The sequence below is a fragment of the Chelonoidis abingdonii genome, chromosome 3 (assembly GCF_003597395.2).
Source record: "Chelonoidis abingdonii isolate Lonesome George chromosome 3, CheloAbing_2.0, whole genome shotgun sequence".
In the NCBI taxonomy this organism is placed as follows: domain Eukaryota; kingdom Metazoa; phylum Chordata; order Testudines; family Testudinidae; genus Chelonoidis; species Chelonoidis abingdonii.
In genome coordinates, this window is record NC_133771.1 from 101368683 (window position 1) to 101395600 (window position 26918).

At 43.4% G+C, this 26918-nt stretch overlaps 1 protein-coding gene across 1 annotated transcript in view; it reads right to left on the reverse strand.

The window, feature by feature from the left end:
- The window catches only part of THEMIS (thymocyte selection associated), a 107325-nt gene extending 85263 nt beyond the window's left edge, over nt 1–22062 (reverse strand). Inside the window, exons 1-2 of the mRNA XM_032777651.2 lie at nt 21867–22062; nt 5117–5275 (exon numbers count right to left, since the gene is read on the reverse strand). Coding sequence (XP_032633542.1) covers nt 5117–5275; nt 21867–21957 — 250 coding nt within the window. The 5' untranslated portion in view covers nt 21958–22062. The remainder of the gene's footprint in view (nt 1–5116; nt 5276–21866) is intronic.
- Between the last annotated feature and the right edge of the window lie 4856 nt (nt 22063–26918).

The window sequence follows — 26918 nt, forward strand, 5'->3', positions numbered from 1 at the left end:
CAACCAGACCAAAAGCTCTGCTCGTGAGCCTTCCCCAGCCCATCTCTTCCCACTTCCTGTTGGGACCACACAAGAGCTATTTCAATCCCGTGATTAAGATGAAATGCCCACTGTCCCAGGTATGGAGAAAAAGAAGGGACAGGGAGTCACACAGGGCATCTTGGCACAGTGGGGAGTCGATTTCCATGAGTTCCCCACCTCCTGAGTGATTCTGCACCTCCCTTCCACACAAGAGATGCTGTTCTCCCCCCACCCCACTCCCTGTGTCCATCCTCTTGAAAGCACCAGGTGGATACTCTCCAAAGTCAGTCTTAACATGCAGTCAGTTCACACAGCCAGCTGGAGGTAATGAACCAATTACAGCCTTGTGTGCTCAGCCAAGGATCTAGCGTAAACGTGAAGTCCTTTCTGTCACAGAATCACTTCAGTGTGATCATTGCTTCACTATGACAAACTTAATCTTCACATTGCAATGTGTGTATAGCAGTTATTGCCTTTCACTCTAAAGGGAGCTTCACTAAGATCCTGTGTACACTACAGCTTGTAACTGAGTTTATAACCAGTTAGGAGCATGGTTGGCTCTAAACATGGATTATATCCACATACAACATGATTAATACTCCACTAGCACCTATGGTAACTAACAGAATGTGTCCTTGCCAGAAACCTGCATGGTAAGGAGCTGTCTGGTTTAGTGTAGAGATGGAATCATTAACAGTGCCTGTATAACTGGTTTTAGAATCCTAGGTCTTCACAGCTGTCAGTGTGCTAAAACATTCCAGATTTCACTGCCTCCTGTGCATCTGTGTATATATCTCCTCTGGGCACTCTGTCCACGGCTGAAGCGCTGTGGGAAGCTGTCAGTTTTTCCCAGAATTCCAACATGGTTAAGCAGCATGGTTGGTGTGGATGCAAAAACATGGCTAAGCTATGGACCTTGTGTACACTACAGAATGTGGCTATGTTTGAACATGGTTGTGAGTAATCGAGTTAGCTAACATAATGCTGACCGCAACTTAGTTGTCAGTGCAGACCAAGAAAAATGGGGTTCAGCACTGGGTCAGTTAATAGTGATTAAACCTTGGTTTTAACATTAAGGAAGGGCTGTGCTTGAGAGGGATTCCCCTAGGTAAGGCGAATCCACAGTTGCTCATTAGGATAGTTTTCCAGTTGCCTTGCAGTGTCTGAGCAGCAGAAAGGGGTTTCAAAGGTCTGACCCTTAATTTCAGTACCATGTGACATAGCTAAGGGTTTAATAAGAGTCACTATAATTTATGGCACCACATGCATTTAAAGAAGTTACAAGTAAGCCAATCTCCATATAGTATGTCAAAAAAGTATCGTGTTTGCAGGGATGCCATTCTGATGAGTGAGTAACTTACAAAGACAAACAGCATCATCCAGCCAATGTTCCAGCCAAGTAGGCTGCAGGAGCAAGAGGGGCATTATCCCCCTGGAAATGTTGGGGTTGAGGGGAACATGGATATCATTCCTATGAAAAGTTGTTGAAAAAATGCAAGTTATTTCAAAATGTTGTATTCCAAAGGCAAAAGCTATGCTCTTCAGGAGAGTATCTTCATGAACTAGGATTAAAAGTCATCTCTGGCTGGGAATTCCTTGGCAATGTATAGGGAGTGGGAAAGGATATTCACCATAGATAGGAGATCCCTTTCCCCTCTATCAATCCGAGACTGAACTTAGTGCTATGTTAAATTTCCTGGGACTGATCAGCCATCTGGAATTCAGCTGATGAATATCCTCACGTCAGAAAGCAGATTTCATATGAAACAGTAATTAATACACTTTAATCATACAAAACTAAAGATCCAATTATCCCCTTGGGTTCATGCTCTGTCAGGGTTAGAAGGAGAAAAATCTTTATCTTTCATTCTGATGTTTTTTTTAATTTTGGCAACAGCATGCTCGAGCAGACAGCTAAAGAACCATGTGGACTTCTGCATGTTGCTCCTATAATGATTATGCCCATGAATTAAATGTACCTAGTAACCACCTGCTTGTGTTTATGAGTATGTAAAGTTCCATATGTTTCTCTCTCTACAGATAAGAGGTAAATATTAAAAAAATTATTCTGGTGTGAAGAATGAAAACAACAGCAATCGTTCTCTAGCTGGCGTTGTACACGCTGATGATTTCTCATAATGCTTTGCTTGCTCTGATATATTTGTTCTTTTTTTTTTCCAGGATTTTTTTTAAAATCTGTTATCCATGGCTATCCAGAACCTTATTAAAATCATTATAAATTAGAGTCCAGATGTTCTTCATACCCAACATAGCAACAATTCTCATGAGAAAGAGACATATGACAAACTTAAGTTTCTAAACTCAGACATGGAGGCTGAGTGCAAAGAAGTGTTAAAAAATATTTTTTTCCATCCGTGTAATAAAAAACAGCTGGATCAACTTCACTTAGACTTTCTAAATATAATCACATTTTGTCAGAAATCAAGACATGTAGATTTCCCCGATGGGAACTTTGGGGGCTGGGAGAAAGTTATAAGCAATGGAACGTACAAGTTTAAAATGAATTTGCAAATTTATTGGTCAAGGCCCTCCACACATCTCAGTGGCATGTCTCTATTATAAACAAAACCAGAATTAGGCTTGGGGATTCTAATCCCAACCCTGCCATTGATATGCTGTGTTATGTTTGGAAAATTACATCTCTACGTACCTCAGTTGCCCCTTATCTAAAAGGGGATAACAATGCTACCCTATTTTTATGAGAATGCTAATCATGATTATTATTATAGGAAACTATTACAGCTCTTGTGGGCACTCAGAGAATCTACAAATATTTATGCAGACTAAAGAGTACAAAGAATACATTAACAGTAGGACCAAGTTCAGGAGTCATGAAATCTGTCAGCTTTCACCACATTGCTCATAATGAAGAGAGTAGTTCAGAAATATTTGCTGGATGTAGCTATTCAAGCGACTAACGTAACAGCATAAGACTTTTTTTGTCCACGTTGCGAGCACAGAAAGAATAGACTCATCCTCTGAAGCATGAATGAACAAATTAGAATGAGGATAAAATGAAATAACATAGATATGAACTCACATTTTCAGTAGTTTTTGCTAATACCAGGGTCAGAGTAGGCCTTTATCAGGAATCAGATTTTATGGTAAAAGACAGTACCAGCTTACTTTCACCTCTGATCTTGCCCCTTCCACTGACCCCATAGTCTCCACATCTGCCCATGTTTCACAGTCATTCCCAGCAGGGCCGGTGCAAGGATGTTTCGTGCCCTAGGCAAAACTTCCACCTTGCACCCTCCCCAAACCCGACCCAGAGGCCCCTCCCCTGTGGCAACTCCCCCAATCCACCCTGAGCCCCCGCCCCGTTCACCCCTGCTCCACCTCCTCCCCAAGCATGCCGTCGCTGCTTCACTTCTCCCGCCTCCCAGGCTTGCAGCGCCAATCAGCGCCCCCCTTACTTGCTGCAGGCGGCCCTCCCCACGCTCTCCTGTTCCAGCTCCCTCTCCCGAAATGCCAGCGGCGACCGAGGTGGCCGAAGATCCAGCCGCCGCAGTCGCTGCCGAAGAAAATGGCACCCCCCAAATCCTAGCGCCCTAGGTGACCGCCTAGGTCATCTAAATGGTTGCACCAGCCCTGATTCCCAGTGTTTCCCCTGCCAGCTCCCAGTGCTAGTTACAATTCCCTCCCCACTGCCTCCACCAAGTCCCAGTTTTAATCTACTTCCTTCACTGCCTCCCTTGCCCCAGGTCCAGGTCCAATCTCTTCTGAATTTGAATCTGGCTGCTTCCTCCTCCACTGTGCCTGGGCCCACACAGTGGAGACACTAAGAGCACAGGAGAGACAGTCTCTCTGCTCCAGTTCTGGTTTCTGGCACCAGAATGGCCCATAGCAACTGGGAGTAGCAATTGCAGAGAAAGTTTTGCTGAGCTCCTTCCGCTCTGGGATGGAGTGTGTGCAGTCCAATCAGGGCTGCCCAGAGGGGGGCGCAAGTGGGGCAATTTGCCCCAGACCCCGCAGGGGCCCCCACAAGAGTTTTTCGGGGCACCTGGAGCAGGGTCCTTCACTTGCTCTGGGGGCCCCAGAAAACTCTTGCGGGGCCCAGGCCCCCAGAGTTTCTTCTGCTTCGAGTCTTCGGCAGCAGGGGAGCGGAAGGACCCCCCCGCCGCCGAATTACTGCCGAAGCGGGACCTGTCACCAAAGTGCCGGGTCCCATTTCGGCAGTAATTCGTCGGCGGGGGGCTCCCACAGTGGGTCTTTGAGGCACTTCAGCGGCAGGTCCCGGAGCGGAAGGACCCCCAGCTGCCAAATTACCACCGAAGTGGGGGCTCCCCGCCGCCGAAGACCCCAGGCCCCCTGAATCCTCTGGGAAGCCCTGAGTCCAATGGGCGTGTAGGAGCTATGAAAGGCTGGAATATGGTCATCGCAGATGGAATCTTTGGGAAATGCAGCTGCCAAACTCTAACAAGTCTCTTCTAAGCATGTGTGAGCTGAGCTTTTTCAGAGACTGATAACTTGGCCAAATGTTGGTGTTTTTTCCCCACAGAAGCAGCACAAGATCCATCCCTGATGCAAGGGCCACGCCTGCCAAATTTCAAGTCCCTGATCCAAAGCACAGACACCAGAACTTCTCAACCAAACAGTAGTAAGAATTTTTTTAACAGTGGCAAAACGCTGTATTTTCCCCTAATCTCACTCTCAGAAATGGCTCAACCATTTTTGCAACATTAAAAATAAATAAACAAATATTAGCCTGAAGAAGACACCTGGCATGGAAAATTTCTGCCCAAACAGTTGAAGTCTGGCAGAGTCATAAGTAACTGAAAACAGAGTATCACAATGAGTCTTCTGGCGGACAACCTTAGGTATAAGCAGTGTTACCAGCTCCACTTTTAATAATAATAATATTTTTTATGCAGGTATGAGAGAGTCATGCAAGGTAAAATTTAGAAATTAGTTCCTTTTATGTAATGCCATCTATTATGACTAAATTTTTTGGCATCCTAGTGGGTACCTCAACAGACATCAATCATGTATCATCATATGAAACAACAGAACTGATAAAGGTGATAATAGGGTTTATAAAACTTCAGTAACATATTCATGATCATAACTGTACCTGGAAAATTCAGAGGCAATTCAATTCTGGCTGAGCACTGGCTGTCTTCATTACTCTCGCAGATGCTTGCAATGATCTTATTAATTTTGAACCCAGTAACTTTAATCAATTCCCCGGTTGGTAGGCAGCATTCATTTCCAAACATTTCATAAATGGAGCCTTAGGAGAGACAAAAGGAAAGAAAGATGGTGCAAAAGTTTTAAACACAATTTAAAATACCCCTATCGCTTGTCTTGGAAAATTTCCTTCTGCATAGACACTAAAAGCCATTTAAACTAATTATGTGAAACTTACATGATCTTCCGCAGCTATTTGGTTTTCATTCTCTCTCTCAGTATTATAGACCCTGCCATCAGGTTTTCTACCTTTCTTGAGTATTATTTCACACATAAAGATCAAAATCAATCTAAGATCAAATTTTACCCTACTGAGATTTAGGGTATATACAATAAGCTATATGGGATAGGATCCCAGTATTTCCGATAGGATACATAATATTAAAAACAATGGAGTTTCCTCTCCATGGGTCTGCTGCAAAGACTATTGAAGTCAAGGGAAATCTTTCTTTTGACCTCACTGCAATTTGGATCAGTTGCATCTGTGCATGTACTCCATGTAGTTCCCAATAGCATTTCAACATACTATTATGAAGAGAAAAGAGCCTAAAAAGATCATCCCTTCAATCTTTTTACTTTGAAATAGAATGGTCTCAGCCAGTCAGAGAGTAAGAATATTGTACAATCCGGACCCACAACTATACAGCAAATTTCAATAGCTGTGCAGGACACAAATCTCTGTGCTCTGTTTTTTACCACTGCCTGCAGAACTCATCAACCTGGTGGCCACCACATGGGGAATGACAATCTCAACTTCACAGCTATATCAAAAATACTACCTATGAGCAATTTCATTCTCTTCATAGTGACTCAAGGTTGCATCCAAGTCATAACCATATCCCGGGCTAATAAACACCTCTCACTCAGTACAGGGTTTGGCTGTGAACTCATAGATAGGCTGCAGTCTCAAGGTCTCATCATATAAGAACTCAGTGACAAAACCATGCACTACCATGAGTAGTCCCTTTAAAACCTATGGGGCTCCTCTTGGTAATAAGCACTAGACTTGGTAGTAGGTGATTGCAGTATTGAGCCCTAAGAGGAGGAAAAAAGCACAAGCTAAGAAAAGATACACTGGAGAAGTGGCAGGATCTCTATAATTAAAGATATAGTCAACGTTCCCTTAAAAATGAAGCTTCCCCTACACTTCTCACTGGGAATATGAAAGCCTAGTGAGGCGGGGTGAGCTGTCTCCCAAAATCATTTCCAGGAGCTGAGGAGAGTCCAGAAAAAGAGCTCTCCCTACATCCTTTAGCACATATTGGGAGAGCAGAGGAAATAACTCTTCCCGCACATACATGCACCTTGGTTCAAGGCATGAAGGGCATGTCTTCACTGGAGAGTTAACTTGAGTGATGGGTTACTAGGTATGAGTACCTGGCCTGGGTGTGAGCAAAGCCCTGCCTGTGTTACTGTGTCCTCACTGATGCCGCACTCACCCACGTGTATCACTATGCCTTCTGGTGGCATATCCTGTGATTCTTTGTGCTGCTACAGGCTGAGACGTTCTATGGTTCTTTCTCAGTGAAATATGGGAAAACATGTCTTTTCCTTCTGGGCATATGGCGGGGGTACAATTGGGGGAAGGCATTGGAAGACTAAGAGCACTTGCATACTTCAGCCTGCATCCTCACTGTTGAGTGCATGGGTTACCAGGCAGCGTGACATCCTCACTCAGGCTTTAGCCTTACCTATACGCCCAGCCATGCCAGCTAGCCTGGAATGAAAGCACCACCAAACTCAGCCAAGAGGGTTTTATGTGTGGATGGGAAATGGTTTATGGGTAACACCTGAGTAAGAGCTCGGGTGAACTTTGCAGTGAAAACATACCCAAAGAAGCCACTCTACTCCCAGTAACACCCTCATCTTATTGAGGTGCCTTCAGAGGCAGCAAGGCGATGTTGCTCCTGTATTGTACTTCTCCAGTGATTACAGCATAGCAATCCTCAGACACTTCCCACAGTGGGTATGTGCCGGACTGATTTTCTGCTCCCTGCAAGGGGAAGCAGAGTGAAGCAGTATTTTCTCTCTTTATGTAGAACAGGGAGGTACATTTTCACTCACACAGCACTGAGAGAGGGTGGGGATGGTAGTACTGCCAGGACTTCCTCACAGTGAATTCCCCCCTGCGATGCAGAGGGACATACTACTTAGCTTGTAAACTCTGCCGACAGGGACTTTTTGTTACATGTTTGTACCGTGCTTAGCACAATGGAGTCCTCATCTAGGGCGATGGTCCTTAGAAACTATTGCAACACAAACAACAATCAGACGCAAGGTGGTGCAGGTTATGCCTCCCTGAGCCACGCTCAGTTAATCTGGCCCTAAATATTTAAGACCAGGAAAGTCACTGCCCTGATTCACTATGAAAGAACAATTTGTCTTTTTTACTGGCAAACCTGAATCTGTCACTGCTTGCTGTTCCGTTACACCCCTAGCAATACCGCATTGACTAACACAGCTACTACTATACACCCTTCTGGGCCTCTCTGGGTTACAGTGCCTGATGCTCCAATGACCACATGAGGAAGTGTCAGAGCTCTCCTTGCTTTAGATATGCTCCACAGGCGCGTTAGAGAGAGAGTGAGATGAAACAGCAGTGAAAATGGTAATCCTCTTCATCTGATGAAAAAAACCTCACCACCCTTCATATACAATATACAGCTCAAAAGTGGCAATGTTATTATCAGAAAAGGTAAATCCCAAATGTCCTTACCCCATTTCCTCAGCAAGAGTGCTGGGATGTTGGAGGACTGGCGGGGGGGGGGGGGAACTGCAGGCGGAAGGAGTCGGGAGGGGCCCCACCAATCCATAATCCACCTCTGATCCTCTCCCCCAAAATGTATCTATGATGAATGCACTAGTAAAAGAGAACACATTGTTCATTGTATCTTTTCTATTCATTGAAGCTTTAGGGCCAGATTCTCTGCTGCACCCACTTTTCCAAACTGTAAATTGGCAATAGCCCCCAAGAGACCAACTACGAGCTGAGAATAGCTGACTGTAGTGATGCTCCAGCCACAACCCTCTAATAAATCCCTTATGCCTGGGCTGGATGACAGATGACTCTAGCTAGCTGTGGTCCTAATTTACCACTCTCACTGGTAGAAAGCCTCACTTGAGAGATCTAGCCAGTTCCCAACCCCTCAGTTCCAGACCATGAAAGAGAATCTGGCTTTTAACCTTCTCTTCTGTTTCATAATTGTTCACAAACTGAGCCTGATTGCTACGAATTTCTTCTTCTTTCTCCTTCTCTTCTTAGCAAGCTTTCTTTCAGCTAAGCGTGTGAAATGCATAACCCAGTGAAAGGCCCAACTTAGTGGTACTCTCATGACTGGGACAGGGAATGTGCCTAAAACAATGAGGTTCACCTGTCAATTTTTTTCCTCCAGTTGTATGAGGTGGGTAGTCTCCACTGGTTTGTTTAATTAAGGTTTCCAGCTTGGCCTCCGTGCCTGAGCCTCCAATATCACAGTGGGGTAAAACTGGAGCCCCAGATGGACATTGCAGTTGCCTTCATAACCCGTTTTTGTGTGTGTGTGTGTGTGTGTGTGTGTGTGGCTTGACTGAAATAACCAAATGCTTTACAGTAACACATCACACAGTAGCAGGGTGGTTTATTGATGAATTTTTTAAAAATAAACTTCCTGCTCTCTAAAAGCATAACCCAACTCTTCATTTTATTGCTGGTCGTTATCCCCATGTATCCTTGTATCCTTGTTCCAGGACCAAGTGTCTCTTCAGTGCTTCCCCCAACTGCTATGAATGACATTCTCTAGACTACGTGGCAGGGAGATTTTGTGTTGTATTCTTTAAAGTGGTATGTAGCTGTGCATTATGATGGTAGTTATGCACAGCACTTGTATTTCTAGCAGGAGAGTATCTCCTGATATAACTGCCCTTTTGTGTTCCATTATAGGAAGCATGTTAAAGAAAGACCCATACTGTTTTCTCCCCTGAGTACATTTTATTGTTCTTTCTCATTTTCCCTTAATCTAAAATAAAAATTCAGGAAGAGATGACACGTTTGTGATGTATATGTGAAAAATATAAGATATCCCCAACTACTTGTGATCCTCTCTCCAGATGCTAAGGGCATCTACTCTTCCACACACCTAATCTTCAGCACAAGACGTGCAGCTGTACAGCAGGTCACCTTTGTATCTGAGCCATCTCTTAGCAATGTTTTCATCCCACTGTCACCGTGACAGGGTTCTTACAGCACAATAAGCAAATGGCTGAAGTGAACAAATGTAACCCTTACAAATGGCTGTAAGCAAAAGTCTACAAGGAGATGTTAGCAAATAAGATGCTGTGGGCCAGATTCTGATCTCAGTTATATTAGTGTAAATCCAGAGTAATTCTGTTGAATATCCTTGTATTTCAGTGGAGTTGCTCTGGATTTACAGCAGTGTAGCGAAGATCAGAATTTGGCCCAATGTGAACTGTTTAGACCAAAAATAAATAAATAAATAACCCTGCAAGCATAAATACATTTCTAGGCACAACTATATAGTATGGATTATAATTACATATTTGTATCAAGTTAAATTGCCTAAATCCTGATTTTAGATCTAGTCTGGCAGTTTGCCTGGACTAGTACAATAAGGGTGACATCTTAGGCAAGAAAAATGTTACCTTAGTGATTTGTCATCCAGCTAATTTTACCAAATATGTGTGTTGATGAGAAGTAGAACCAAGTTGTTTTCAAATAGACAATAAAAATTCTGTTCCCATTAATACCAGCAGGGTTAGTTTTATTGTCAGAGTTCCTGCAGGGTGGCTATGTGAATCAGAAAACCCTTGCTGAAGATGATTATGTACCATGGAACCTCATATATACACCACTACCTCTATTCGGATATAATTCAGTAAAGCAGTGCTCGGTGCGGGGTGTGGCTGCACACTCTAGTGGATCAAAGTAAGTTCGATATAACACGGTTTCATCTATAACGCGGTAAGATTTTTTGGCCCCCAAGGACAGCGTTATATCAAGGTAGAGGTGTAGTATATTATGTACCCATGGGGAAAATGGAAAATGTCATATTTCATGCATTACTGATTGTCAGCATGCCAATTCTCTGTGTTTAACAACAAAGAAAGCATAAAATACACTGAAAACTTAAGTCAATTAACCTTAAGGACTGATTCTTTTCAACTCAAAAAAGATGGAGAGAATACAATGCAAAACCACCTTAGCAAGAGCTAGAATAAGGCAGCCTTTTTACAGTGATTAAACAATGCCCCTGAAGGCTGTAATTAAAGAACTAGTTGCCTTTGAAACCACCTTTTTGGACTCCTACTTTGTTCAACAAAAACTACATTTATATCCTTTTATAAACTCATCTCTGGTTTAACAATCCATATTAGCCGCTGCTGTGATCACATCAAAGCAACCAAAACAACTAGCTAAATAGCGTTTTTTCTCTGTCTCTCCTAAAATAGTACCCTTATGAAAAAATCCTACAGCAATTTTTTATTTGATTTTCTTCTCATTATATGTACAGTAAGGTTTATTTTCCCCTCAAAAACAACAATATAAATTATAAATACAATGCATGCATGAGATGAATCTAGTTACCCTTCACATCAGGGAGGAATGAGACAGAATGATTGAGATCAATATTTTATAATATAAGGAAGAATAATAGCCATTGAAGTTGCATTTCTGCCTTTTTCCCTCCTAACTTAGGACCCAGTTCCCTAGCTGCTCTGCGAGTGAAATGCTCATTGACTCCCATGTGAACTGTGCACATACATGGTGTCTCAGAATGAGGTCCATAATTAAGTCAATTAATAATCATTAGTTCTTACATCACCTTTTTCACCTATTCACTTCAAAGCACTTTATGAAGGAAGCCATTATCATTACTCCCATTTTACAAATAGAAAAACTGAAACACAAAGAGGTAACCTGACTTACCCAAGGTCACCCAGTAGGTCTGTAACAGAGCTGGGACTAAACCCCAGGTTTCCTGACTCCCACTTCAGGGCTATATCCACTGGACCATACTGTCAAGTACACAGTAGGTTTCTAAACATCTCTTGTTTGTTCTTTCTCCTACAAGGATCAGCCCAGAGTGCAATCTGCAAACATCAGACATTGACTTTCTGGACTTACAGGTTGGAATCCCTAGAGGGTCAAATTCAGCCTCTCTCCTCCAAACAGCATCCACTGATGAACTGAATTCCATGCAGCTAGTGGTGTGGGATCTCTTTGAAAGGAGGTTTGGGATGGGGGAGGAGAGGTGGTCTTGGCTTTTTTGCACAGATGTTAAAGATTCCCTAGCATGTTTTGTAAGAATAGGGATTTTCCCTGCTGTCCTTTCCCAAATTTCCTTTCCCCTACTATTATGTTGTGCACTAGCTACCCACCTGGCCATAGGCATGGAGCACCCACAGAAAAAAGTTACTGGATGCGTAGATCCCACCAGCCGCAAGCTCCTCCTCCATCCCCCAGTGCTCCCACCTGCCAGCGGCCCTGCTGATCAACTCCTCCTCCTCCACCCCAGTGCCTCTGCCCACCACAATCAGCTGTTCCACAGCATGCAGGAAGCACTGGGGGAGGAACCCACTTGCTCTGGCCCAGTGCCCTACCAATCCATAATCCACCTCTGATCTTCTTTGTGGAATACCTGCTCAGCCAGAATGACAACAGACTGCCTTGTGATATGACATGGTCAGCTCAAATCACTGTTTTCATTAAAGCTGCTAAAAGCTCTATAGGAGCAAAGTACACAAAGTATCTATATGCAGTGTCAGTAAAACAAAATCCATTCTTTACGGGGGCTGTCTGCTGATGGGGTTTAGCAAAAAGTTCTAATTTGAAATCTACTTTAAGGTTTTCATTTTGGCTTATAAACTTTTTTCCAGCAGCATTATACTTCTGGCTAAGCGAGTAGGTAAACATAGTCATACACCTCCACCAGTAGAGGCACTATCTTTTTTCAGTCACATGTCCAGTATGAAATTCAGCCTCTGCACTGTCCCACCAAGCCCAGGAAAACTCTCTTTGTGTGGGGAAATATAGGCAGGGGATGGAGTTCATCCCCAAGCTAGCCAGCGAGGCCTAGAATAGCCCTGCAGCTCCTCCATCGCCTCTACTCCCACCGCAGGCTGTAACCAGAGCTGCAAACTCTGTGAACCCTCAATGTGAGCTAATCTTGGCTTTCCTAGCTATTTATCCTCATCTCTCTCCTAACCTTCATGCTTTTTTTCCCTCATCTATCTAAAACTGGCATGGAACCAGCACCACTGCTTTCAGGGGGTGCTGCAGAGACCCTCGGCACATGCACTCCACCCTTATGCTCTCCATGCCCAGCAAAATCACTATTTTGCAGGGTTTTCTATGGCTCCTGCCCTGTGCGGTGAATTTCACTTCCAGTGAATTACAGTCATGCTATCTGTCATGCAGCACATTTCCTCCTCCCAAAGCAATACACTGTGTGCTTTGATAGGACCTTTCTAAAGCACCTTATTAATGAATGATTGCATTGAGTCAGCTAGTCTGAACAAACCTGCAACGGGAGCTCTGTTAGTAAAGATGGCCTCACACATTCATGGCACCCATCTATTAACCACCCTGGCTGAGGAGGGGCTGATTTTGCAAGCATCGAACCATTAGAAAACAAAAGGAGAAGATTTATATTTCTACATAGAAAGTGAAATTTTAAATGCCAAGTGCTTTAAGCCATTTCTATCATAATGGAATTCTCAAAAAATTACTTTGGCAGTTTATGATTTATTCCTTTCCTGATGGATCGATGACACTTTTTGTTCTCTCTCATTTATTTGGAGGGCTTAAACTCTGCATGCAGGAGCATGCACACTGCACCCATGTTATAGGAAAGAGCAATCAAAACCACAGCTCTAAATGCAACATTTTTGACCTTTTGTTATTTTTACCTCTGAGAGTCAACATTTCTGCTACAAAGTTACAGAACTGCCTACCAGTAATGTCGCTTGGCCTGCGGTGAGAGCTCTGTTTGCAGAACTTAAGCCACAGCAGCTGTAACTCTTCTTGATTTTTAAAAACATCTGTATGATGATTGCTTCTCTCCCCAGTCCTGAGAAAGGAGGAGACACCTTCCAGGACAGACTGTGCAGAAGGGTAGTCCATTCACCCATGACAATATTCCTACTCCCTTCCTCTGGACCATATGGACAGCATGGTGTAGGGGGAGGACTGAGTAGGCTAAGGGAGAATCCACAGAAGTGACTTGCTGAATCAAGGCCTAACTGTAAGCTTAACTATGTGCTTATAGAGCCATAGAGTTTAAGGCCAGAAGGGACGACTAAATCATCTAGTATGACTTCCTGCATGTCACAGGCCACCAACACCACCCAGCACCCGCATGCTAAATTCAGCAACCAAAATGAAACCAAAGTATTACAGCCCACAGGAGAATAGACTATTAAGCGCCTCAGGCAGAGAAAAGGAGGAATGGAGGCACACCCATGCTCAAGGTCCCTGCTAGGGCAGGCAAATGGTTAAATGAGATGTACCCAGATAGTCCTGGCAAGCTAAGCTAAACAAGGCAAGCTCTTCCAGTCTCCTCTCATAAAATAGGCCCTCCATTCCCCTGATCTTCCTAGTAGAATCATAGAATATCAGAGTTGGAAGGGACCTCAGGAGGTCATCTAGTCCAACCCCCTGCTCAAAGCAGGACCAATTCCCAACTAAATCACCCCAGCCAGGGCTTTGTCAAGCCTAACCTTAAAAACCTCTAAGGAAGGAGATTCCACCACCTCCCTACTAGCTGTTCTCTGCACCTGTTCCAGTTTAAATTAATCTTTTTGAATATGAGTGACCAGAATTGTACACAGTATTCCCAGCGAGGTCCTACCAATGCCTTGTATAATGGCTAGTGTGACCAGACAGCAAGTGTGAAAAATCGGGATGGGGTGAGGAGGGGGATAATAGGAGCCAATATAAGAAAAAGACCCAAAAATCAGCACAGTCCCTGTAAAATTGGGACATCTGGTCACCCTAATAATGGCATTAACACTTCTCTATCTCTATTGGAAATGCCTCACCTGGTAAATCCTAGGATTTCATTTGCCTTCTTCATGGTTGCATCACATTGGTATTTCATCATCATCCTGTGATTGACCCACATTGCCAAATCTCTCTCCTCCTCTGTCGATTCCAACTTCTGAGACCCCAGCTTGTAGCCAAAATTTTTATTACTAGAGCCTAAGTGCATGACCTGGCACATTGTACTATTGAATTTGATCCCATTTCTGTCACTCCAGTCTTCAAGGTCATCCATATCTTCCTCTATAATATTCCAATCCTCCTCTGTACTGACAACTTTGTATCAGCAGCAAATTTCATTAGCACCCTCCTACTCTTTGTGCTAAGGTCATTAATAAAGCAGCTGGATACTGCAAAGCACTTTAGCACATGTTTAATTATAAGCAATGCAACTACTCAGAGGTTAATGGAGCTGCTTAAAGTGAAGCATATTTTTCTCAGTTGGATCATGTCAGAGCATTCAGTGCCTCGCAGGATCAAGCCCATAGTCAGGCATGGACCTTGCTGAATTGGGGCCATAGTCTCCTCTCTGGCCCAATAAATATTACCAGGAAAAGGTAACAAAGCCTGACCTTTATTTTCCTTTCCACAGAGCCTCACCCATCCTATGAGTTCCAGGGGCAGACACAGCCAGGGGGATTCCATTAGCAACACTCCAACTGGGGATAGTGGAGACCAAGACAGCTTCAGAAATTCAGGGCCTTGGTATGGATGACCCTAGCGACTGGCAGAGTACCTGATTGATCCCTGTGGCCTATTTCATGAATGAAGAGGTCAACCCCTCACCCAACCCACGGAGTGATGCAGAGAGGATCTCCCTGTGCAGGTCCTCCAAGAGATTTTCTGCCCCCAGGATCCCCTCATGTGGGTTTGTTTGTCATAGATACAACTGAGCATTCAACTCAGTAGACGCTCAGGCCACTGTTAAAAAACGCACACTCCACCACTTTAAATCATACAACCTTAATTATTTTCATCACTGTTTTTCTGGTTTTGTTTAAATTGAAGTTATATTTAAAAAACAAAAATATTTCTTTAATAGCCATGAATAGACATCCTATTTATTTTATTCATACATTTTATTGATGACATATATGGCCAAACCCTACTCATATGCATTGATTCATCTGGCTTTTCACATTTGTAAAACATGTAGGATTGGTCCACTCCATGTTACCTTAAAGGATTACTATCAACATGAAAAATAACATTTCCATCTGATCGTTTTCTACCTGCTATTGCTACAAGTAACTCCTGCTAGATTACAGAGGCAAATAAGACTTTAAATAAAAGTTCTCCACTGTTTGAGTCAGTTTGCTTATTTGTTGTTTTTGAATTTGACAGAACATTACGCAGTCCGTTTCACTGTTTTGTTGAGGGTCAGTCGCATCACGCTCATGCAGGGCTGTGGGAAGAGCTCATGAGCACCACAGGCTCTGGATGAGGGTGTTTACCAGGAACAGCAGCAGCGAAATTGAAAGTCAAAATGTACAGGCAGCCAATAGTCATGTATATACAGAGATGAAGGGGAGGCAGCAGGAGTGATGAGCCCATGCCTGTTTGGGGGCATTGCTCTATGGATCACCTAAAATATCTTTAAAATGAAGCTACTCACAGGCTTAAAAAATTAGGCTGGTACTTAAGTGTCTGGCTTTGTACTGGGGTCCTAGATATAGCTAAGAGGGTACGGAGGAACCTTCTGGATCACTGCTAAAAAAAAGACTGAACCTGAAAGCATTGAGCAGTCTCATAACCACATAGCACCTTGCTCAAAGAGCATTAGTTCTGTACTTGTGCATGCACCGGGGGGCGGGGCAAAGGTGGGGTATCTGTGTGGGGGACTCCAACAAGACACTTCATTCCCCCACAATTTGCAAGAGTGGAGGGAACCTACACTTGCAGTTCCAAGCTAGAGGGGACTGTGGAACTTGTAGTGTTACATCTGTGGTGTGCTCCCACCATTCTGTTCCAACCAAGCCTGTGGGAATGAGACCTCCAGCCCTCAGGATTCCTCTTCCCACTGCAAATATGTGGGGCAAAGCTGTATAAATTATGCCTGATAGGTTTCCAGGGGGCAACCACAATAAGGAGAGCCCCTGGTGCCATGATCATGCAGTAGACCTGTTGTTCCTGGGACCAGTCACAGTGAGAAGTCAAGTAGTGTCCAGGAAGTGGTCCCTTTCCTCTGGCAAATCCCCAGAGATCCACAGTTTTGAGAAGTCCAAACTCCACATCATTGACATGTGTATCAAGGGAGAAGGGTGCAAATCCAGCCCAAAGCCAAATGGAAGAATTAGAAGGAAACTTGCAAAATTTCCATTTCCACTTAGAGAAAGATGAAGGCCAATATACTGCTGAAGAATCATTGTGTGTGAAGGGTGCACTGGGGAGCACGTTTAGGACCCATGTATCACAAATAGGAAGGAGCCATCCTGGACAACTCTATATTTTTCAAGATAAAAGTCTGACACATTTTACTGCCCTGATATTGATTAAATTAAGCCCACAGAAAATTAAATTCAATTATCCATAAAATAATTATACCAGTATTAAAACATATATAATATTTCCACATAAAAGTGAAATCTCCAACTTGCCATCCTATCAGTAAAATCAATGGCCTTATCATAACTCACAGAACATCAATATTTACTGAAATATTCAGACAGACATGCATAAATCAAATCAGTTTCCAATGGCCTTTCAGTAGTTCAATCGTTTTAATAACATATTAAAATGAACTATTAAACAGCCATGTATTTCAGACTGTCTTGTAGTTCCTTTCTAATCCATGCTGATTACCAAGATATGTGTCTAAATAGTCTCTGGCTCGCTATTATAATTGGTTTACTCCTTCCTTCCCATTTTCTTCAGTGGTTCAACTATCCAGTGTTTGTAGCACTGAAAGTTAAGACTAGGGCAGTGAATTTATGATAGTACAAACACTGAACTGAACTATGCTGTGTGATCCAGGTACTGCCTCCATTTTCCCAGCTCCAAACTGGAGATAAAGATACTTTTCTCTCATTTGTAAAATACTTGATTTTGACAGATGAAAATCAACTTGTAACATCAAAGGGTAGTTATTAAGTATGACTGTGGTGATTCTAAAGCTGTTTGAGGCAAGGGCTGTTTTCATGTTCAGTTTCGTATAGAGCTGATCATACTGTCAGTGTTTAGCCCCGTACAAAAAGTCCATCTGGCAAGATTGTGCCTAAAACCTAAGGACCAGATTGCGCTCAGCAGTATGTGGGAGTGCAAAGCAGAGGCCTCTGGGAGCCTTCCCTCTTCCTTTGTGCTTCTGGCCAGAGACAAATGCATTCCCAGTCCTTGCCCTGCCCTCTATCTCTGCAACCGCCAGTAAAACAGGCTTCCCATGTGCAAGAAGCACACGTTTCATCCTCTCAGAGGATGGAGTAAGAGTTAAGCTCTCTTTGCATTCCCGGGGACATTGAGTTTGCATCAAGGACACTGGGGTTGATTCACAGGTCCAGACTTGTGCAGTGCTTTCATGCTGAGTGGAGAATTCTGATTTAGCAGTACTTCATATTCACTGCCCCAAAAGGCACAAAGGCAGTGGAGAAACAAGCCCTGTTGTCTCCATATTACCCACTCCACAATGCAGCTGGAGGCTTCGTGGCCACAATCTGGCCCTTCCTTTGCTACGGCTTTGAGCACACCTCTCAGGACTAGATTTAAATGATTCTTATTCACTTCTTATCTCATTCTACATAGCTGTTCAAAATGGCATCAGAAAATCCTACATTCTTTTTGGACAATATACTTGGTGCTGCTGTGACACAAAGCCAGCTGCTGGAAATATTTTTCCTCTCTGCTGTAAACTCTCTTTCATAGGTTTATTTCTTCCCCAGTTGATGAATTTCAAATAATCCCCATGATTTCTTGTCATGTTCTTTGAGGCCAGGTCTACGCTACAAACTTACATCGATATAACTACGCTGCTCAGGAGTGTGAAAAACCCACACCCCAGAGCAACATATTTATACCGACCTAGTCCCTGGTTCAGCTTCTCCCATTGACATAGCTACTGCCTCTCGCTGAGGTGGATTAATGACACAGACAGAAACTCTCCAATCAGAGTAGCAGCGTCTCCGCTGAGGCACTACAACAGCACAGCTGCAGCACAGTACATGTAGATAAGCCCTAAGTGAATCCTCTTCTTTACTGACCATCAGTTTTTTTCTATGTATAGTATGAGTAACATATTAAGAATCCCTCAAAACCACAATACAGTAAATGAAAGGCCAAAGAAAAGCTAAGCTGAATGGGACTTAACTGCCTGTTGCCCCTTCACAACAGGATCATAGCTATTAAATTCTGTATGTACACGTTAATTTGTTCTTCACGACATTAGTAACAAATCCATAATCTACCAATGTAGCCATGTTGCTACACCCCATGTGATCACTCGTGTAATTGGATGCAGTAAGAGAGATCATGGAGACTTCTGGGGGGGAAATCCAGTGAGAAACCAAAGAACTGTTGTCCATTTGGAAATGCGCATTGTATACAGGGGTCTACACTCGTGCTTACCAATATGACAACCGATAGATATCAGACTCTCTTTAAAGCTGCCATCTCACTTTAGAGAATGCAGTATAAGGCATAATACACATGCTGGGCCGTGGCCTCTCTTCCACTATGCAGTATGGAGGGGAGTATTTGAAAGTAAAAAAGGTCAGATGAGACCTCCAGGAATAGAGAAAAGGGCACTGGAGCTAATTAATCCTGCACTTGCAGGGAACTAGATTAGATGACCAAGGAGGGTCTTTACTATCTTTTGATTCAGTGAATTCAAACCTTAAAGGTGCAGAGCACCCTGAACTTCCATTATAGTCAAAGGAGTTGAGGAAGGTGAGCGCTATACAAAATCAGGTCCAATTATTATAATATGAGTGCCCATTTTCCTCCAAGCCTGTGGTGTCATTCCTGCCTCAGCACCAGAGTTTGGGGGCTCCAGGGTATTTCAGAAGATGGGTCTCATTGCGGGAAGGAGGAGTCAAGGAGCACCTGCTTATTACACCATGATCTCTTCCAAAAGAAGGAGATATCTGCATGTAAGAGAGTGCTGCCAACTCCAGCATTTCCTTATACTCTGCACCTCCACTGCTGTTGGAGAGGAGAGTCCTGGGTAATATGAGAGCACAGCTCCTGAGCACAGAAAGAGAGCAGCACCGTAAGTCTAGTCTTGTGTGCAGAGACCTCTGGATCTGTATGGAAGCAGCTTCCACTCTTTGCAGCTCCCCGGTGTCTGTGGTGATTTGAGGCTGTGGCCTTGTCAGCTAGTAACACTTTCCTCCCAGAGGGACTAAGAGGTTAGAAAGTTCATAAGGTAAAACCTCATGGAATGGCCCTTGGCCCTCATTATGTGGGTTTCCTCAGGGGCAGGCCCAGTCAGGAACCATGCTAATTTTCCAGTGAAATACATAGATGCCGCTGCTACTAACTTTCCTCCACTTCAGTAGGGTGACCAGATGTCCCGATTTTATAGGGACAATCCCAATTTTGGGGTCTTTTTCTAATATAGGCTCCAATTACCCCCCACCCAATGTCCCAATTTTTCACATTTGCTATCTGTTCACCCTACACTTAAGGAGCTTTGCTTTCAATTTACAGATTCCACTCCTCTGGATTTGCCAACTCAACCCAAAACTCTCTTTTCAAGATTTTAATTAATCTCAGCCTGGAACTTAAGTCTCAGGTTCTCAGCCCAGAGACAAAGGATTTTTCGATGCAGAACTTTAGCCACCAATGAATGGGGTCATATTTCAAATTAGAAAGTGAAAAAATAATATTTTTAGAAGCCTCTGACACATTCAGGTGAGTTAATTTCCCAGAATGCCATTTTCTAGGTCCAATAAACTGTCAGGTGGACTAAGCGCTTTTGTATTTTTGTTTTAGATCAGTCAAAACAGAAGAGTTTGAGAAGATGCAGTGCAATAGATCATGATTATAACTGAAGATTTTGAACTAAAGTTGAAATTCACCCCTTCCCTCTTCTCCTCTCCATAAAGGAAATCTCTTGGGTATTGGTGGGTTGGAATTCACCACACTCCAACAAGCAGGCTAAGAGACTGCAGCTCAGTCTCTCTACAGCCACGGCTAATATAATCTCTTTCCACCCTATGCAGGGCTTTGGGGCTTTTGAATCTGCATATGCACAGCTATTATAACCCCTGCTCCAGCTAATTCCCGCAAAGCCCCTTCCACTGCAGCATATCTGAGATTTCTTCCTAGCTAGCACGAGTGTATGACAACTTCACCCTCACCCCCTGCAACACTACAGACTGATGTGGAGTGAAGGACTTTCCTGGACCCTCTGCTGGAGTGAATTTAACTGTAAGAGAAGCATTCCCTTCTCTGACTTGCTACACTCTTGATTGCTTTCTCACATGGAATTTCCACTGACATCTAAGGGCTTGTCTACACTGACACTTTACAGTGCTGCAACTTTTTCACTCAGGGGTGTGAAAAACATGCCACTGAGCGCTGCAAGTTTCAGCGCTGTTGACGCTGGTAGCTATGCCCCTCGTGGAGATGGTTTTTTTGGAGCACTGGAAGAGCTCTCTCCCAGCGTTGTGCCACAACTACACAAGCCACGTTAAAGTGCTGCTGTTGCCAGTGTAGACAAGCCCCAAGAGAGTCCCATGCACTCAACAAAAGCAGAATATGCAGTAGAGACTTTTGCCTTCCAGTGAAAGCCCTTTGGAGCTAGTTCAATCCTTTCATCAGGATTTTGCGAAGTAACAAGCCCCAAGAGTAGGAATGCCATGCGTCTGACGAAGTGGGTATTTGCCTGTTAGTCTATAAGGTGCCACAAGACTCTGTCGCTTTTTTATATAGATTGAGACCAACACAGCTACCCCTCTGATACATGAATATCTAGTACAAATACTTGGGGAAAACCCAGCAAAAATCGCCACTGTGACGTTAATATCAGAATCACAATGATCCATTCATATCATAGCACATCTAAAAGATCTACAGGTCCTGAACAATGTTTGTGTAGAAAGACTTTTCTCCTTCTTGGCTCAAGGCTACTAACCACACTCCTGCCTCTTAATCCCCATCTCAGTGCTTTGATGCATAAAAATGGGTATTACTTGCCTACCTCACAAGAGAGGTGTGAGGCTTAATCAATTAACTTTTGTGAAGTGACTTGAGGTCCTTTGATTGCAGGCTTTATATTAGTGCTAAGCACTCATAGAAATGTAGGACTGGAAGGGATCTCAAGAACCATTTGGTCCATTCCCCTGCACTGAGGCAGGATTAAGTATACCCTGGCACTTATGGCACTCTTAGTAACAGCCCAGGAGTGGAGGAGGGTTAAGTGCCCTGTTCCAAATATCATCTCATCTCTATGCCTACAAGTAACTGAATGTACCCCTAACCAAGCCAGCCTCCCAAATCATCTACAACTTCACTTCTCTTTTCACAGAGGAGCCTCCTTTCCCAGAAAGGTCCAAGCGGCTATCATCCTTTCCCATCCTCCCTCCATTCCCCAGCATCTCCTCTCTCTAGAGTGAAGGAACAGCACAGAGTCCATGAACCTCACTATGAAAAGTTTGCAACTTACCTTGGAAGTAGATGCCTGACTGGATTTGGAGAACCCTGGGGAGGGTTCTCGGATCCAGGGAATGGATGAATTTTGTCAGGTTTGATGCCATGGTCTGTGTCAAGGCACCACATGCATTTGGTGTCTAAAGGCCAACACCTCCTGGGATGTCCCCCATGATACTCACAGGAACAGAGTCTGGGACATCTCTCAGAAACTTTCTGTTGCTGGAGGGAGGCGTGGGGAGGAGAGGTGAGGGAGGCGCTTCTCTTCTTTACTATGATCGCCACTTCCTCCTACTTTGGCAGCTCAAGGAGTGGGGGGCAGGGAAGAGTAGGGTGAGCAATACCACAAGAATGGGTATCAACTGACACTGCTAAGTTTATACTGCCTGGTGCTTGAGCATGTGCCAATTTAGGCTAAACAAAGTGCTGCTTATGTTGGTTGCAGCTGGTACCAAATTTAATAGGAAAGATGAGTTTCTGCAAAACTCAACCTAAAACAGGGAGTTATTTCGTTTGTTACCTTGAGGCACTAACTAGTCGTCTATCCAAATGGAAAGGATTTTGTTTAATGTTAAAAATATCTGAAGCTGGAAAAACAAATCACATTTATTTTTGGAGCACAAAATATAGTTTTATATTTGCTCTTTTCAGAAACCACAAACTCTCTCTGGAGATATAAAATGAAACTGTTTTGTTTTTTTGCTTTTGCTGCTTTTAGAGAGTTCCTGTGGTGTAGTGAGGAAGGTGCAGACAAAAATATGGGCCTCTTTGGATCTGTGCATGACAATTGAATTTAGTTATGCAGAATAGCCAAGATTTTCAAAAGCAGCTAGAGACTTTGGGGCTCTGACTTGAGATACCTTAAAAGGGCCTGGATTTCAGAGGGTAGGTGCCTAGCACTTTCTGAAAAATCAGACTGTTTTAAGGTATCTCAACTTGGGCACCCAAAATCACTAGTCACTTTTGAAAATCTTGGCCATTGTTCATATATAGGGGTTTGGCTCTGCTATCCGTAACAACGGTGAGTACTGCCATTGATTTCAATGGCACTGCTCATAGGGTAAGGCATAAAGTCCATAAAATCATAGAGTCAATGGTAGGATTAGGGCTCTTCCTTGCTACACTGTTTCACAGTCTGCAGTGACAACAAGTTCTTCCCAGAGGCCTTGGGTACACTTGAGAGTTACAGTGCTGGTGGTGGCTTTACAGCGCTGTAACTGGCTCCATGTCCACACTGGCAAGGTACATACAGTGCTGTATCTCCATGGCTACAGTGCTGGTTGTACTCCACCTCCACGAAAGGAATAAAGAGTATAGTGCTGCTGCTGCAGCACTGGGGCGTCAGTGTAAACAGGGAATAATCTTAGTACGCTGTGACTGACCTCCAGAAGCTTCCTATAATCCTTTTAAGTGAAGGTGTTGCTCTTTGTTTTGTTGTGAACTCCAAGCTCCCTGGAGCTGCTTATTAAAAAAACAAACACAGCTACTGTTTTCTGTGAATGAGCAGAGGCAGGGGGCTCCTTTTGGAACCCCCACAGCTAGTCTTTGCTTGAAGAGAGGGGGAGGGAGGGGGGCTTGAGGAGAGAAGCAGCATGGCAGGTGCGGGGGGGGGGTCCATTTCAGCAGCGGCTGCTTATCTGGTCTGCGAGGGAAAAAAACAGCTGCTGTTTTCTTTCAGTTAGTGAGAGAGAGAGAGGGGTGGGGGAGGGGGTCAGAACTTGCAAGGCAGCTGCTGCCACAGTGTCGGCTCCAAAGATCCACTCTCTCTCTCCCCTATGCTTCCTGTCACACTCCACCCCACCCCCCCTTTTGAAAAGCACGTTGCAGCCACTTGAATGCTGGGATACCTGCCCATGATGCACCGCTCCCAATGCCGCTGCAGATGCGGCCATGACAGTGCATTGATAGCTGTCAGTGTGGACAGACTGCAGCGCTTTCCCTACTCAGCTGTACAAAGACAGGTTTAACTCCCAGCGCTGTACAGCTGCAAGTGTAGCCATACCCAAAGTATCTATATGGTGTCAGGATAAAGCAGCAAGGTAGCTGTTTAATCAGAAAGGTGGGGGAGGGGATGCCACCTACTTTAATTGTGACAGACTGACAATATCCTGAATGAACTTTATGGGATTAAGATAAACTTTACTAAATTAAATTAAACCTTATTGAATTAGGATTAACACCTTTGGGGTACAATTATTAAAAATGCAATTGTGTGTTGTGGACCTGCAGGTACTGTCCCAGGTTGGGAGGAGGATGCTAATAAACGTCCTCCATTATCAGCCTTAGGCCTGGTCTACACTACGCGTTTAAATCGATTTAAAGAGCATTAAATCGATTTAACGCTGTACCCGTCCACACTACAACGCCCTTTATATCGATATAAAGGGCTCTTTAAATCAATTTCTGTACTCCACCCCGACGAGAAATTATTAAAAATGCAATTGTGTGTTGTGGTGCCGAGGTACTGTCCCAGGTTGGGAGGAGGTGCTAATAAACGTCCTCATTATCACCTTAGGCCTGTCTAACTACGCGTTTAAATCGATTTAAAGAGCATTAAATCGATTTAACGCTGTACCCGTCCACACTACACGCCCTTTATATCGATAAAAGGGCTCTTTATCAATTTCTGTACTCCACCCCGACGGAGAAAGAAAAAAAAAGAGTAGCGCGAAATTCGATATTAACAATTCGGATTACGGTTAGTGTGAACGGTAATCGACGTTATTGGCCTCCGGGTGGTATCCCAGAAGGCACACTGACCGCTTGGACAGCCAATCTGAACTTGATGCAGCGGGCCAGGTAAACAGGAAAAGCCCGCAAAACTTTTGAATCATTATATGTTTGCCCAGCGTGGAGCTCTGATCAGCAGCGGGTAGCCGATGCAGTCTCAATCCAATAACAGCTCCATCATGGACCGTACGGAGATATTTAATCTTGATCGCTGTATGGGGAGACAATCTGTTGTATCAGAGCTCCGTTACAGAAACACGAAATGCCAAGCATTTGAAAAAAATTCCAGGCTACACAGCGCTGCGTGATAAGCGTAACGGGAGCCAGAGACTCAAAATGGACGCTCATGGGGAGGGGGGGGACTGAGACTCCAGCTATCCCACAGTCCACCAGCAGATCTCTGAACTATTTGCATTCTTGGCTGAGCTCCCAATGTCTGTAGGTTCAAACACAGTGTCTGGCGAGTGGTTCAGGGAACAGGCTTCTCCATCTTTCCCCCCCACCACGTGAAGAAAAGGGAAAGAAATCATTCCTTGACTACTTTCAATGTCACCCGTATGTGTACTGAATGCTGCTGGTAGACGCGATGCTGCAACAGTGAAGAGCAGTATCGCTCCTCTCCCCCCCCACTCCCCACCCCCCAACCCCCCTTCCCCGGAACAAAAATACAAAAGTGAACAAAAATTCAAACTCTAACATCGGCAGAGATCTTTGCACAGCGTCTTCCTACAGACAAAAAAAAAAAAGAAAAAATACCACCTCCCCCCCCCCTGCCACATCCCTCCACCACTCTACACCCCTCAACTACTTCGCCCCACTCTACCCGCTCCCCCCCCTTCTCCATCCCTAAATAGCAATCTGACTTGATATGCATGGAATTCCAGGAGTGCAAAATATCTGACTCTGTCTTACAAAATATTCTATAGAGTGCAGAAATGCATTGACGATTCTCCTAAATCTATATGCTAGTTTATTCCGCTACATTGATTCTCAAGTAATGGTTCCAGTTGTTAGAGATTTCAGTAAAAATATTTTATCAAGGTCAAGTTCTTATGAGCAAGTTTATGTATTGATTTCCTTGCAAAAACGATGCATTTGATTAATCTGTGAAGGTCTTCCAGTTTAACCTTTGAATTGTAGCTAAGAAAGGAATCTAGATACATTATTAAATGTGGAAGAGAACAAACTGAAAGAACCTGTGCTGTTAGTATTCCTGAACTGCATATACTGTTGCAATTCTCAATGTTGTATGATTATCTTCTACAGATGTGTTGGTGAATGCTACTACAAACTCGTAATTTTTTTCTTTTAATGGTATGGTTTTTTTTCTGTTACGTTGCCCTTGGGCCCTGGAAGAAGGAAGATCTGACACAGGATATTACCATTACCTACATCGAGAGTCTCATACTGCATGATATGAGGATACAGTTATTGTTTCACTCTTTTAAAGCATTTATTAATGGTTTTTAATATAGGGATCATTAGCCACGATTCACGATTAACACAAATGCTTTGGATTTTATCTCAAGGTTGACCAGAATTCATCATTTTTCTCCTGTGTAAGGACCACTACTCAATCCAGTGGCTTTACCTGACTAAAAATACCATTTATAAACCCTTTATGTTGCATGCTGCTTTGTTTATTCAGCCTAAATGTATTGGAAAGAAAAATTTGTACACCAAAATGTTGAAAATGGTTATTGCAGATATGATACTTGTTAGGTAGCAAAAAATATTTTAAGTAGAGCTGCTGAAATATTGGTAGGATATTTTTGTTGAAACAGGAAAACCTAAGTATGCCAAGCCACAAAAACAGGAAAAAATAGATCTACATGGATAGTAAAAATCTGACAATGGCTGAACTATATAGTTCAAACTCCCGATATTTTCAATCAACAATTGCTTTCAATGGTTGTAAGCTTTTGAAACATATATATCAGCAAGCACAAATTATGATTGCTCTCAGTTGAAATTTAGTTCCTACATGTGAATTATTCAGTAAGATAAATAACATATCTACTGTATTTTTGAGATGCAAAGTTAACATTTATGAGACCAATTTTTTATTGTTTTTACAAAATTAACTGTGATAGGAAATACTACTTTCTGTTTTGTTTATAAAACATTTCTATATACACGCTACCCTATCAAATCGGGGCACTTGGTCACCCCTAGACAGTAGTGTTGTCTCCAGGCTCATTCCACTCTTTGCTTCTCTGAAGACACTGGCAACAAAGTTGCTAGTTTACTACCATTTGGGCCGGTTGTTAGATGTGGACATCTGTCATGAGACAAGGATGAATTAAATAATGTGTTTGTTACCATTGACAAAAGCACA